The 13487-nt window shown below is 43.1% G+C and overlaps 1 protein-coding gene across 3 annotated transcripts in view; it reads right to left on the bottom strand.

Annotated features, from left to right (window-relative positions):
- The window catches only part of ADGRF5 (adhesion G protein-coupled receptor F5), a 102507-nt gene that overhangs the window by 76637 nt on the left and 12383 nt on the right, over positions 1-13487 (bottom strand). For 2 of the 3 annotated variants that reach the window (XM_059701494.1, XM_059701493.1), the window contains exon 1: positions 831-851. The exons of the other annotated variant lie outside the window; for it this stretch is intronic. In XM_059701494.1, the coding sequence (XP_059557477.1) occupies positions 831-848 (18 nt within the window). In that variant the 5' untranslated portion in view covers positions 849-851. Of the gene's footprint in view, positions 1-830; positions 852-13487 lie in introns of those variants that run through there. 3 annotated transcript variants of the gene reach the window in all.

Raw genomic sequence — 13487 nt, 5'->3', positions numbered from 1 at the left:
ATTGAGTATGAGCTCCTTGATGGCAGGGGCCAGTCTCATTGATTGTTTGCCCAGCTCCTAACATAGTGCTGGCCTATTGCAGCTCATCGACAAAAGCAGACAACATGAAACTGATCCGTCTCACTCCATTGCTGGTTCCCTCTCAGCATTAGACTGCGCTGTGGCTCAGTCATTGGAACTCTTCTCTGTTGATGCTTATTCCCAGGTGATCTCCACGAGTTTCAGGATTTAAATCAGCGAATTTCAACCTTTTTCATCTCATGGCACACATAAACTAATTACTGAAATTCTTCAACACACCAAAAAATAGCACATTTTTTTGGCAATCTGATAAAAAATATAGGTATAATTTTGATTCATTCACACCAGATGGCTATTGTTGTGTTGGCTGTTGTCATATTTTTATTTGACAGTCTAAGGGGAAAGAGGTCAGGTATTGCATGTTTTAAAAGTTCTTGCAGCACACCGGTTGAAAATTGCTGGTTTAAATCCTTGGGCTGATGGCCTCCAAATGTGTATCTTTATCAGGGACATTTCGCCTGAATTCCTGACCCATATATCCAACTGCCTACTTAATATCCCCACTTAGATGCTCGATAGGATCTCACAATGCACATGTCCAAAACTAAACTTCTGACTTTTCCCTCCCAAACGAACTACCCCAATAGTCTCTCCCATCTTAGTAAACGGTATCTTCATCGTTCCAGCTAACTCAGACCAAAACCCTAAGAGTCATCCTTGAGTCTTCCCTTGCACACGTTATGTTTAATTTGCCATCAAGTCCTGTCAACCCTACCTTCAAGATACATGCATATTTAGGCAGCTCTTACCTCTTCCACTGCTATCATTCTCATTCAAGCCATCACTGTCTCTTGACTGGGTTATTGGTGTCTGTGTAAGACTGCAGTTAGATGGTCCTCATAAAACATAAGCTATATAACGTCCATCACCTATGCCCAACCCTTGGGCACTCCCCTCTCACACAGTCAAGGTGAAAGTCCTGTCAATGGCCTGTAAGCCCTGCACCACCCCATCAGCATCCCTGCTCCTCCCAGCATTTATTTCCTCTTTTACTTCTCTTTCCCTCACTCACATTGCTCCAACGTGCTGACCTCCTTGTGAGCCAGGTACAATTCCAGCTCAGAGTCTTCCTACTTTGCTCTTCTCTCTGTCTGGAATGCTCTTTGTCCAGATACACTCGTGTCTCTCTCCCTGTTCCCTTCCCACCTTTGCCCAATCCTCATTTTCTTAGTAAAGACTTAGCTAACTGCCATATTTCACATTTCAGCCCTCCCACTCCTGTTTCCCTGATTATTTTTTCCATATTATATATCACCTCTAACATACTATAATGTACTTATTTATTTTGTTTATTGGCTGTCTCCACCTTCCATCCCCAACTAGAACGTAAGCTCCCTGAGGGCAGAGATGCCTATTTGGTTCACTATAGAAGAGTATTTGGAAGTGTAACACACAAGCAAAGTTATGAATGCCACAGCATTAGCATATACATAGCAGAAGCATATGCAAAAGTACACAATGCTTCACCTTTGGAAGCACCCTGACCTCCATGTATTGGCAGGTTAAGGCTTGGTTTGTTTTTTAATTCACAATAAGATGTTGGTAACCCTTTTGACTCAGTGTGGCCCAGGGTCAGCTCTTGTTTGGTATTTCTATTTCAAGGCCAGCAAAATTGCCCTCTGGCACTGACCTGTCCTTATGCAAGGAAGGAACCAAAAAATAATTGGGCAGTTTTATAGTATACAAATGGTCTTGTTCTTATCTTTTGTGTGTATACCTTGGCAGAGTCTCTGTTAATTGGAGTTAGTTGTACTTGTGCTCAGCTGCAGCCTCTCAAGTTTTATTTGTACTTGCTGTTATGGACTCATTCCACCCGTAGACAGAGCTATTACACCTCCTTTGTGTACATAACTTAAGATGATGGTGTTATTTTGCTATGAAAGATACCAAAGCTTCCATCTTTTGAACCCATTGCGTACAGTTGACAGCCCCATTCTACTCACCTTCCTATGCTTCCAGTGATGGTCCCAGCTTCTGGTGGAAACCCAAAGCCCCTTCCAAGTGGAATTCTCCTTTTTTGGACGCTACTCCCAGCACTACCTTCCCTGCCTTTGCCCAGAAGAGCGAAGCACAGAGCCATTCTCAGACTCCAGGTTCCACCTTTAGTTCTTACAGGTGACATGCCATCCATGCAGCAGACATGCCTACTGATGTCCACAATATGTCACCCTCAGCTGCAGCTGGGATGCGTTTGATATCAGAGTTATTAATTGACAAAATGTGTCAATGATTTCTCCTTCCTCACTCCCTTTCATCAGTATTATGGAGAAAAGCAAGATATTTGAAGACGTGGGCATTCCTTCTTGTCTTGATCTGGGAAGGAATCTATTTAGAATGAAGCTGCATTTCCTCTAAAGGACAGGTGTTCTTTTGTCCATGATCTCTGGATAGTCACTGCTATTCTAACCTCTCTCCCTAATTGTTCATCCTGTTGCAGGTGCTCTGCACTGGCAGATGTTGTATACCTCTGACAGTGAGTGTGATCTACTAGCATCTGGCAGGCCCTCGTTTAGAGCCACCTCTCAGAGTCCATTGTTCTCTACTGTTTTCAGCTCCCCAGCATTTCCTTTGACTTCAAAAGAAAAGTCTCCCCGCCCTCCTGCTGCCATTTCTGCTTCTGATTATAGAGGTAATTTCATCAGAATGTATCAAGTCAATTAGTGAGCAACTATGATACCAAAACCATTGGGCAAATATGAGCTGAAGAGTCACCCAGGCCAGGAGATATCAGAATCAAAGAGTTAAAGAGGGCCTCTACCCATTATTCCAGCCACCTTGTGTGAGAGGGAAGTTGAGAGGCTTAACCAAGGTCACCACACCATTAGTGTCAGAGCTAGAATTAGAATTTAGATCTTCTGTCTTTGTTTGGGCTGCCAGGCGGCTTTCTGGTTAATCTGGCAGGAAGTCCTCTTAACATCATGCTCTGGTGACTGCCTCCCTGCCCCCCTGTGCTCCCAGGATACTGTTAAGATACTTTACCTCTCACTTCTAAAATGGGGTAATTCCACAGGTACCGATAGGGTGTTTATCTCTACACCTAATGTCTAAGATGGAGTAATGATTTCTCAGTAGAGAAAGAGACAATATTAAACTTGTGTTAAACTTGTGCTTGTTTTTTTTGTTGTGTTTTTTTTTTTTTTAATGATGCTTGGTTCAAAACTTAATTAGTGCCAGAAATGATACCCAATTTTTTCCAGCACCTAAATGGAAGAATGTTAAAGAATTCTTTTTAACATTTAGAATGCAGTTGAACTAAAATTGTGGTGAATGGCACTATGGTAGGCTAAAAAATATGGTACCAGGTGACATCAGTAGTATTGGCTGTCACCCTGTGGCAGGGTTTGAGAAGCAACAACAACAACAACAACAAAAAGAAACATGTCCCACCCTAAATGGTTTGGCTTGGTGGATAGAGTGTCAGCCTGAGGACTGAGGGGTCCCGGGTTCGATTCTGGTCAAGGGCATGTACCTTGGTTGTGGGCACATCCCCAGTAGAAGGTGTGCAAGAGGCAGCTGAACGATGTTTCTCTCTCATCGATGTTTCTAACTCTCTATCCCTCTCCCTTCCTCTCTGTAAAAACTCAATAAGATATATTTTTTTAAAAAAAGAAAAAAGAAACATCTCCACCTGCCTCTAATTCCTGAAATTACACTTTTAGAAACAAATTACTGTAAGTTAAGGAACAGACTCTTCTCTGACTCAAATATGTTTAGAAGATTGACATATTTTCCATTTCCAATGAGTTTTACATAAACATGAATTAGTTTAAGACATCAAAGAGGCTTTTATATGGGAAAGAGTAGAGACAACAGGATGGCAGTAAAGTTAGAGAGAGATGAGGAATAATAGATAGGGGGTGATATTGCAAAGAGCAGTTCTTAATTCTGTCCAAGGGCAGATATTTGGCTCATTCATTAAAATCATCCTGCTAATTGTTGGTGGAATTGCTACAATCACATAGCCAACAAGCCCATTATTTTAGTTTTCTCAGTCCTCAAAATGACCATTGCATACTTCCTCCTCTCCTCGGTCTTAGCAGCAACCTGCCTCATACTGCATTGAGGAAACAGAGTCAATTAAACAGGAATGTTCCTGCTCCTACACAGGAACTTCCAACCCTCTTACACCTGCACTGCCCTTTCTGCCTTCCCTCTGGTTTGAGAGGATGACACGTCCCTGTCCCTCCTGATGGCGTGCCTCTTCCTCCACTTGTCTCTGTGTCTTGTTTCCTCTTACTTCCTCAGCACTGGATCAGTCCCATCCACACACAAACATGTTCTAGAATGTCTCTTTAAATGCTTTTCTTAGACTTATGCCTTTCCCTCCCCTCATTGACTGCAACAGTTTTTTGCTCCCATAACAAGTCATGAACAAAGAGCTGAATATGTTTGTCTCCACTTCCTCAGCCCTCTTCTCTGGCCCCAGAGTCAATCAAATCAGTGTTCCTTCCCTCATATTGCACAAAGCAGCTCTTTTGGTGGTCACCATGCTTCCATGTCACCACAGTCAATGGTACATTTTCTGTTTTCATCTTCCTTGACCCTGCAGCACCCCTGGACAGACTTGGCCACTTCCTCCTCCCTAAAACCTCATATTCTTCTGGCTTCTGTGGCACCCACTCTTCTGATGTCCCTCCTTCCCCACCCATCCCTCCTCTTAGTCTCCTGGTGGCCTTTCTTCCTCTACCTGATCCCTAAATGTTGGTGTGCCCCAGGTTTGGTCCAGGGTCCCACTGTCCATTTGACCTGCTTTATTCCAGGGTGAACTCATCAGGTTCCATACTTCAAAGAACATTCATGGAGGAGAGCAAAATAAAGATTTTTTTTAGCATGTGAAGACTGAGAAGGTTTGTACCTCACTGGTCCTGGCTGAAAGGACTACTAAAAAAAGCTTTTGTGCCATGGACTCTTTTGGCCATCTGGTAGACCCATTGACGCCTCCTCAGAATAGTGTTTTTTAAATGCATAAAGCAAAATACATAGGATTACACTCTATTGAAATATACTTCCTGAAATATTAAACATGATGTGATTGAGTATTGACTACTTAATCAATATATTCAGATAAAATATTTAATGCAACAGGTTTAGTAACTATCACAAGTTCTAAGTGATGATGGGAATAAATTAGATTTTTTTAAGGATCTGCAACATTGTAAATGTGATAGAAAAATATTTGTGATTTCTATTGGTAACAAATCATAGGTACTGCTAATACTGCTGTGGTGTATTACCTGTGTTCCTAATGAAAGGAAATTCTAAATTTCATGGGCCTCCTGAATTTTATTCATATGGCACACATTAACTTAGGTTAAAGAGATATTTGAGAAAAAAGAAAATTAAACATGAGAATCGATCATTTAAAAACTATTCTTTAACTATTACTTTTTTAAATTATTAGTTAAAATGATTAATTTGAAGATGGGATTATAAAAGAAGATATGAACTAAAATAATAAGTAACTCTGAAAAGGAATATAGTAGGTGCTCAATGAATACTTTTTTAATTAATAACTTAATCAAGGGGAGATTTTGCTTTACCTCTCATTTCTTTTTCAGCTGGCTAAGGTATACACACCATCAGGGGAACCCAGTACTTCCAAAAGCATAGCAATGCTTTGATTGCTAACACACATGCACACTGATGTTCCCTGCATTCTTGTAAATAACAGAGTTACAGGAGGTCCCCTACATGTATGGGGAGATACTCCACCATCTTAGCCAAAGAGTGGAAGTAATTTTTGAAGTAGAGCTAGCTATCCCCAGGACATCATAGATGTTCAATAAATGTTGCAAGACCTCCAATGTGAAGGTAATACAATAAGTCAGTATTACCTTCTGGTCAACCAGAGAGGGCCATCCTGTGGTAAAAATTGCTACCCCCCACAGTATGCATTCCACGTCCCAGCAGAGGCTCTGCTCTTTAGTTTCTGCTACAAGTCTAACAGATATTTCCCTGGACTAATACTTCTCCAAGTTCTTCAGAGGAATGATGTATTCTTTTTTAAATGCCCTTTCAAGAATACGTAATATGTCAAGGACAGTGACAATGTTTGCTTGAGAATGAAATCGGAAAAAGACAGGCTGACGCCTGTGTCTATGAGACTCAAACAATAAAGTTAGGGGCAGTGGTGGTGGGAATGGAAAGTGAAGCACAAGTGAAAAATTAATAAAAATTCCTGAAGCTCAACTCCTTGGGGAGAAGGAAGAATGTGCCTTTTAAAAGCATGGAGATATGGAATGCTGAAAAACAACAGAGCTTGTGACAGCTTGGGGGAAATTAAATATTTGATAGTTAGCAAGATCTTGCTAGGCCACAAACACTCCTTTCTATTTTACGTGTAGTAAGTTGCTTTTAAAGAAAATGGAATGGCCCAAAATTTCTGAATACCGTGCACATTACTTGGTAAACTGGCCCCTGTTCAAAACAACTTGCCTGCTTTATTACTGGGGAGAAGCATTCATTGTTCACTTCGGATGGCTTACCTGTAGATGTATTGAATTCCCCGTCTCCCCAAACCTGAGCAGTGGATAAGGCATTGCTTTGGCGCCTTCTTTTTTCACTGATCTGTTGTTTCATGTGGTAATGCCAACTCTAAGTGTCTGTCTGACCATCTAGTCAGCCTGGTGACCAAATTGATAAACCCTAAGGCTAGTTGCCCTGCGTTCTGTACTTTTTTAGTTTTCCAGAAATAGATGGAGTAAGAGATTAGGGAAACATGTTCACAGTGGCTGCTACTGCCCTTGGATATGGCCCAGATCCTGCAGACTCTCCCCTTGGTGCATGGAATTGCCCAGCCCTCCATAGCTCCCTCTGATGGCCTATTCCGGGACAATAAGGGGTCCAGTTTTTCAAGTTCAAGACCTCTCCAGACAACATTGCCTTCTATAACTCAGAGTTTGCCTCTCAGGACCTCGAAACTATTTTTAGAGCTGAGACATAATACACAAAACACAGCTACATATCAACAATACAGGATTATTCCAGGCCCACACCCCTCTAGTTTGCCTCATCTGACCTGAAACACTGAGAGGAAAACCACATATATTTTTAGTCTCTTCCTGAATTCCTCAAATGTCCTTCCATTTTCCATTTTATTTAGGGCCACTGAAATCTGGCCCGTGTTTTACATGGTAATATGTGCACACTCTTAGTATGTATCTCTGCTTGGGACCCTTTATTGGACTCTAAATATGGGCCCCCATGTAAATGACCTCTCGCCCTTGGCTCACTTACTAGTCTAAATTAGAAATGGCCCCTTCCTAAGTGCCAAGTTCACCTTGCACATCAGGTGCCCTGGGATTATTTCTATGAACTAACAAGAGCAATATATAAGTATACTTCTATGTCTAAAATCATAGAATTTTCCAGGAATTGTGAGATGATTTAAAGAGAGAAAATGGGTCTCTTAAACCTACAAATACACACACACACACACACACACGTGCATGTGTATACCTATAATAACACACACACACACACACACACTTATATTGTTCTGCATTGCAGTACCAGAGGGGTAAAGAAAGCAGCAACCAGCACACATAATTCTGGACCAGGGAGGCATCTAGCTTTTTTGAGACTTGAACCATGTCTTTTATTAACTTCCCCCTCTTTAGATGAAAACACTATTTCCGTTAATAATCCTTATTTTCTTGATTAATCTTTATGTTTAAAACAATGAAAAAAATAAAACATTTCACGTGGAAATATTATTAAAATGCAGTAAAACATTTCATTGTAAACCAAAATTGTATTTGTCAAGAAAAAGATTACACTTTGCAGGGTGCACTGTCCTTTACCGTTTTAACTTTTAAACACAAATAAAAATTCTGCATGGTCCCACAGAATGACAGAATTGAAGCAACTCCTGCTCAGTTTCTTTGTCTTTACAACCACCTGCCCACATTGCTTACTATTAATATACTGTTCAAGGCCAAGGACATGTCATCATACCGATGGGATGGACACACAGAAAGCACGGCCAAATATTTGCAAGCCATTAGGAACTTAATCCTGAAGCAAGCACGCATAGCCGAGTCCCTGTGTGTCAGGAGCCAGTATACAATTGAGTTTTTTTCTGATTTAACTTCGATGTAGAGTGCAATATCCATTAAAATATAAGTAATAAAAATATTAAGTATGAGCTTATGTTGTAGTACTGAAACTCACCCGTGAGGGCAATAATTGTTTAGCACTTAGATCAACAAAACTATTTTTAAGAAGAGTATGTTATCACTGACATTGTTTGGGATGGCTACCACGTAATAATTTTTTAGAAAGAACTTTTAATTGATTTTATTATTGATTTTAAGTTCTCTGCAGACAAGTACCACTTATTGCCTACACCCAGGGGGACCTCTCCCCACATCCCACCCTCGGAGACACCGATTCCAGTGTCTGCTAAGCTGTCACTCAGGCACGGAGACCTTTGTGTTCGAGGGTCACCCATTTCTCTTTACATCAGCCCATCCTTTTTAACTCAGAGCCAACCTTCAGGGGTATAGACCCAAAGTGGGGGGAGGACTTGCCACTAGCAAGCTGCAGTGGAGGTGCGCCCTTGGAAAGGGCGGCCACGTGAATGCCAAGACTCGCTAATGCATTTCCCATCTTCGCCAAGGGAAGCTGATCTTGCCCTCTCCTTCCCAGGCCCCCCACCTGCCCCTCATTCCCGCTCTTCTGGAAACATCTCCCTGACCGGAGGAAGGAAGAGCTGCATAGCTGTGTGTGTGTGTGTGTGTGTGTGTGTGTGTGTGTGTGTGTGTAGTTCTAGGCCCACCAGGCCACCTGAAAGAAAAATACTGTGTGGTGTGTGGTAGTGAGCAGGGGTCAGAGGGAAACCAGCCTCCCCTGCACTTGACCCTGAAGGAAGGAAGCAGGAAGCCCTGCTTGGGGACTGGCTGTGCTATTACCTCCTGACCCTCCCTAATCGAAAACACCCAGCGAATTGCGGAAAGCAGAGCCCCGCAGCACTTTCCACACCTCTCTCAAGCTTAGCGACCTTGTCCAGTACAAGAAACAGTCCTGATGGCTACTGCTAAGTGTTCACACTGACCAGCCTCACGACTATGCCTGGGAAGAGGCCCAGCCATCCCCACTTCACAGACAGGAAACTGTCTCTGAGCAGCTGACGTGGGAGGATGGGACCCAACCCCCGGGACTGCCTGGTGTCTGGGCCTTCTGGCCCGCTGGGGGTGGGCTGGCTGGGGATGAGCCCTCCCGTGACTGCAGCATCTGTAGATACCAGAGGCTTAACCTTCACCATTGCTGTCACGATGGGGTCCATCTATGGCTAATTCAATCCAGCTGCTCACAGAGCAAGAATCAGAAATGTGTAGAGTGAATGTCTAGATAACTTATTAGCATAATCTGTGTGTAATCAAGTGCCAGGTATCTCCTCATTCTTTTCATCCAGGTCTGCCTGTTGTGACTGCCCTTTAAAATAAGCCCTTCTCAGGAAAGCCTTATGAGAAGGCGAATTTAGCTAAATATGATCATAGGGTTAGTGGGCGAGTTTGTATCATGTCACCTACCCACAGTTAGGAGACATGATACAATAATATGTCTCTTCATTGAGTCATGCATCATTCATTTTTTTCACCAAATATTTGTTGAAAATCTATGCACCAGGCACTAATCTGGACCCTGGAGATAAGCACTAACTAACACTGTCCCCTAGAAGTTGACATTCTAGCTGGGGGAGAGTGCTGGCTCACCTCCAGATCCATCTTCACCCTTGCTCTGTGCCCCGGGAAGCGACCCAAACCCACATCCTTGTCAAGTGGGAGGGCAAGGGGAAGAAAGGGCGGGGGAAAGCCCAGCAGGAGACTGAAGGATGGAGGAAAGGGGGTCCGGGCTACAGTTTGGGCAGTGGCTGTGTTCCTCCACCCTCAGCCACAGATTCTGGGGAACACCCTCTCCTACATCCACCGGTCTTGCCAGGCTCCTCTGACACGCCACCCAAACCTTTTGTCTCTTTCTGCCCTCAGGAAGGCGATCCAGGACTTCTCAATGCTGCCAATCTCCTGTTGACTTAGCTGCCTACACCATTTCAGTTAACCTCTGAGAGAGTCTTTTCTGCCAGGGCTTCAACTGATACAGTAATATAGGCAATCAACAAACAAATAACTTACATATCAGGTGAGCAAAAATGCCATATAGCAACATTAAGCAGAGTCAGGGCTACAAGGAGTGCACGTGTGTTAGTGAGGCGGCATCCCATCCCTCTTTCTTTCATGTTACTGAAAATCCCCTTTCCGGCCCTTACCTGGCCCCTCCCAGCCTCACTAGCTCAGATCTCACATTCTTGGGTGTTCCACTGGGTCCTCAGTTTTTCTTATCGGCATTAAACAGGGCATTGCCGGCCAATCACGGCTCCTGCCTTGAATGTGTATCTCAATCTCCCAGGCAGAGTGCTTTCTATGCTCATCTTCACTGCGAGGTGATATGAGCAGTCACCGACAGCCAGACATATTTTCCATTACACGTAGTTGGTGAGGAAACATGAATTACAGTTTAATTTTGTGTGTTTAGCAAGCATGTGTATTCTTTAACCGCCCAAAGCCTGCAGAACAAGTCCAAAGCTTGCTCTGCAAATTCTTTGCCAGGAGAATGACAATGCTCGGGTGCCTTCTAAAGCATCGTCCTCTCCTTCCCAGCCTCGGACTCTGCCACCTGCCATCCCATCCCATAAGCAGAAAATCAGAGCTGAGTAGGTTGGCTTCCCTCCCATGTTCCTCCAACCCTTGACAAACACTGTTGACTGGTCGATTTCTGGTTTTTGTTGTTGTTCTGTCAAGCACCTAGGAGGCCATAGATAATGAGCAATCTTGGGGGTTGTTGTCAATAAGGAAAGTGAGGTTCTGGTAGATGAGGCCACGGGAGGTGAGTTGTTCTCTGACAGGGTTCGGGACATGGTACCCCAAAATATGGCACCTTAGCATATTGGATATTTAGGCTGAAGGAGTTTGAGAAAATGGCAGAAACAGGAGGCCTCTCTGGCTTCCACCCATCCCCCCCTTCTCCCTTGAAGCAAATGAGAGGTGCCCTTCCTACACCCGGAGGAGAGGAGAATCCTCATTGCCATGAATGAGAGATGTCAAGAAGAATCTGAACACTGGTCTTGTGCACTTCCCCCCAGTTTACTACATTCACCACATACTCTTTGTGCTATCACAACTTTTCTCAACTGTCCACTCTTTTTCAAACCTCACATAAAAACAGTCAGGTTTAACTTTCTTCAGGTCCTCCTTTCTTTATGAAGGCTACTGTTGTCAAGTAAAGCTTATGTTAAATAAAAGTGTATGCGTCTCTCCTGTTAACCTCATTTTATCAGTCTAATTCTCAGATCCCGCCAGGGACTCCAATAAGGTGGAGGAACACTTTTCCTTCCCTTCCCCTCCAAGCCATGGACAAATCCTTGTAGTCCATCTGCTCTTCTCACCCTCGGAGAGACTAGACCTTCGATCCTCATGGGCAGGGTGCTATACACCCTGGGGGTGTCCACTGACCAGGACTTTCAGGTCCTGCCTGTGACCTTCTCACCAGAGTCTCAGGGTGGCCTCCAGAATCTTCATTTATTTATAAACTCTCTAAGTGACTCCTGCGCAAACTGAACTTTAAAGTCTATTGTTCTAGAGACTACCACCCATGTGCTGCTACAAAGTGCTTCTCAGGGCCTTCTCCTCTCCCCAGAATTCTCCTCATTTTTTCATTTTGTTTCTCCTTTTTCTGATTCTGTCAACACAAAAGCCTTAGGGACTCATCACTCCTTCCTTTATATGGTTGTTTTCTACCTGTAGGTGTGGTAATCTTGCTTTAATATGGTCAGTTGAGTGACCAAGTTCAAAGTATCTGACTTGAGTGAGGGCAGGGCTGAGCTGGGGTTGGAATCTAGTGGGCTCAAAGGTGGGGGTGGGGGAAGCTTCAGGAAATGGGAGGGCACCGGCTGCCCCGTGAGCTCGTGGAGGCACTTAGTAAATTAATAGACAACCAGCTGGTGCAATGCAGGACTTTAACTGAAATCCCTATGAGAAAATTAACCAAATGAGGGGAAAGAGCAAGTTAATAAAAGTCGATTGTTCAATGAAAGTAGTTTTCTGCTTATTTCCCTTTGATACAATCGCTGTTAATTTCAATTATTTTTAGCAACTTCCCTTTGAACCCATTGTTTCAAAACTCAAAAGTCACTTTCAGTAAAGGTTGAACTTTGTCCCCAGAATATGGAATTAGGGGCTCTACTATCTAATTTCGCTGGTAAACTAAGGCGACAAATTGTGTGGTATTGAAAAATCCTCAAGCATATATGTATTCAGCCCATTTCTTCTATATGAAACAGACAGTTAATGGAAGTGAATCTACTTTGGGTGAATAAGGATTTCTAGATGCTTCTAGATATTCAGAATGACACTTGCATTTCAATGTTATAGGCACAGGAGTTTAAGTTTCCCACACAGGAACTAGGTTTTTTTATGATTTGTAATTATTTCTGCTCCCCAAAGCCTTATTTTGGTTCATCAGTCACCATGTTAAAGAATGGTGTTGATTTGGCCACTTGCTGTTTTTCACATGAACCTTTTTCTTCTGAATCTTTGGTGTGAGAAATTTAGTTTGTGACCATGACATAAAAGACAGTAGATTTTTTTTTTTAAGCAAAGGGAAACATGAAGAACCCAGGATCTTTTCTTTCCATCCATCCTTTCACTCCACCCTTGTTCAAGGTGCCCTTGGATTTCCAGCTTCTTCTGCTTCATCTATCCAAGAGGAATTGACAACCTAAGATATGGTTCGGCCTTCTCTACTTGGCCACACTCAGAGACATCAATCTCATGTCTCCACATTCACAGTCCATTCTCTAAAGGCTCGGATTCAAATTGCTCCAAAATGCCGAGAAACTTGCTCAAAAGCCCCAGCTTGAAAGCCCTCTGGAAGGGCAAATCCTTGACTTGAGTGTGTTTGCTCTGGGTAACAAGTGACTTCCTGCTTCGCAAACAAGAGTGTCAGAGGGCTGATTTTTAAAATTCCAAGGAACCTTACAAGTCACATTTTGACAACTTACAGGCCAAAGTGAAACAGAATATCAGGAATATTTGGGTTAGTTTTTCTTAAACTACATAAATATTTAAAAATCAAAGGAGCATTACTGCAAAGGAGGTGAGAGATTTAATCATTCCTTCCCCACCCCCCCCCCCAGGAATTTTCAAATTTTATGTCTGCTTAAGAATCACCTAAATCATTTTGCCCAAGTTCCTGGCTTCACACTCAGGGATTCTGCTCTCTAGAGGGCTGGAGTCCAGTGCTAGCACCACCTGGAACTTGAGAGAAACTCAAATTCTTGAGCCCATCCAGACCTCTGGAATCTAGAACTAGAGGGGTTGGGTCTAGTAATCAGTGTTTAAACAGCTCTC

Source organism: Myotis daubentonii, chromosome 6 (assembly GCF_963259705.1).
Source record: "Myotis daubentonii chromosome 6, mMyoDau2.1, whole genome shotgun sequence".
Taxonomy (NCBI): domain Eukaryota; kingdom Metazoa; phylum Chordata; class Mammalia; order Chiroptera; family Vespertilionidae; genus Myotis; species Myotis daubentonii.
The sequence above is the reverse complement of the archived record's forward strand: the minus strand, read 5'-3'. Positions and strand labels throughout refer to the sequence as shown.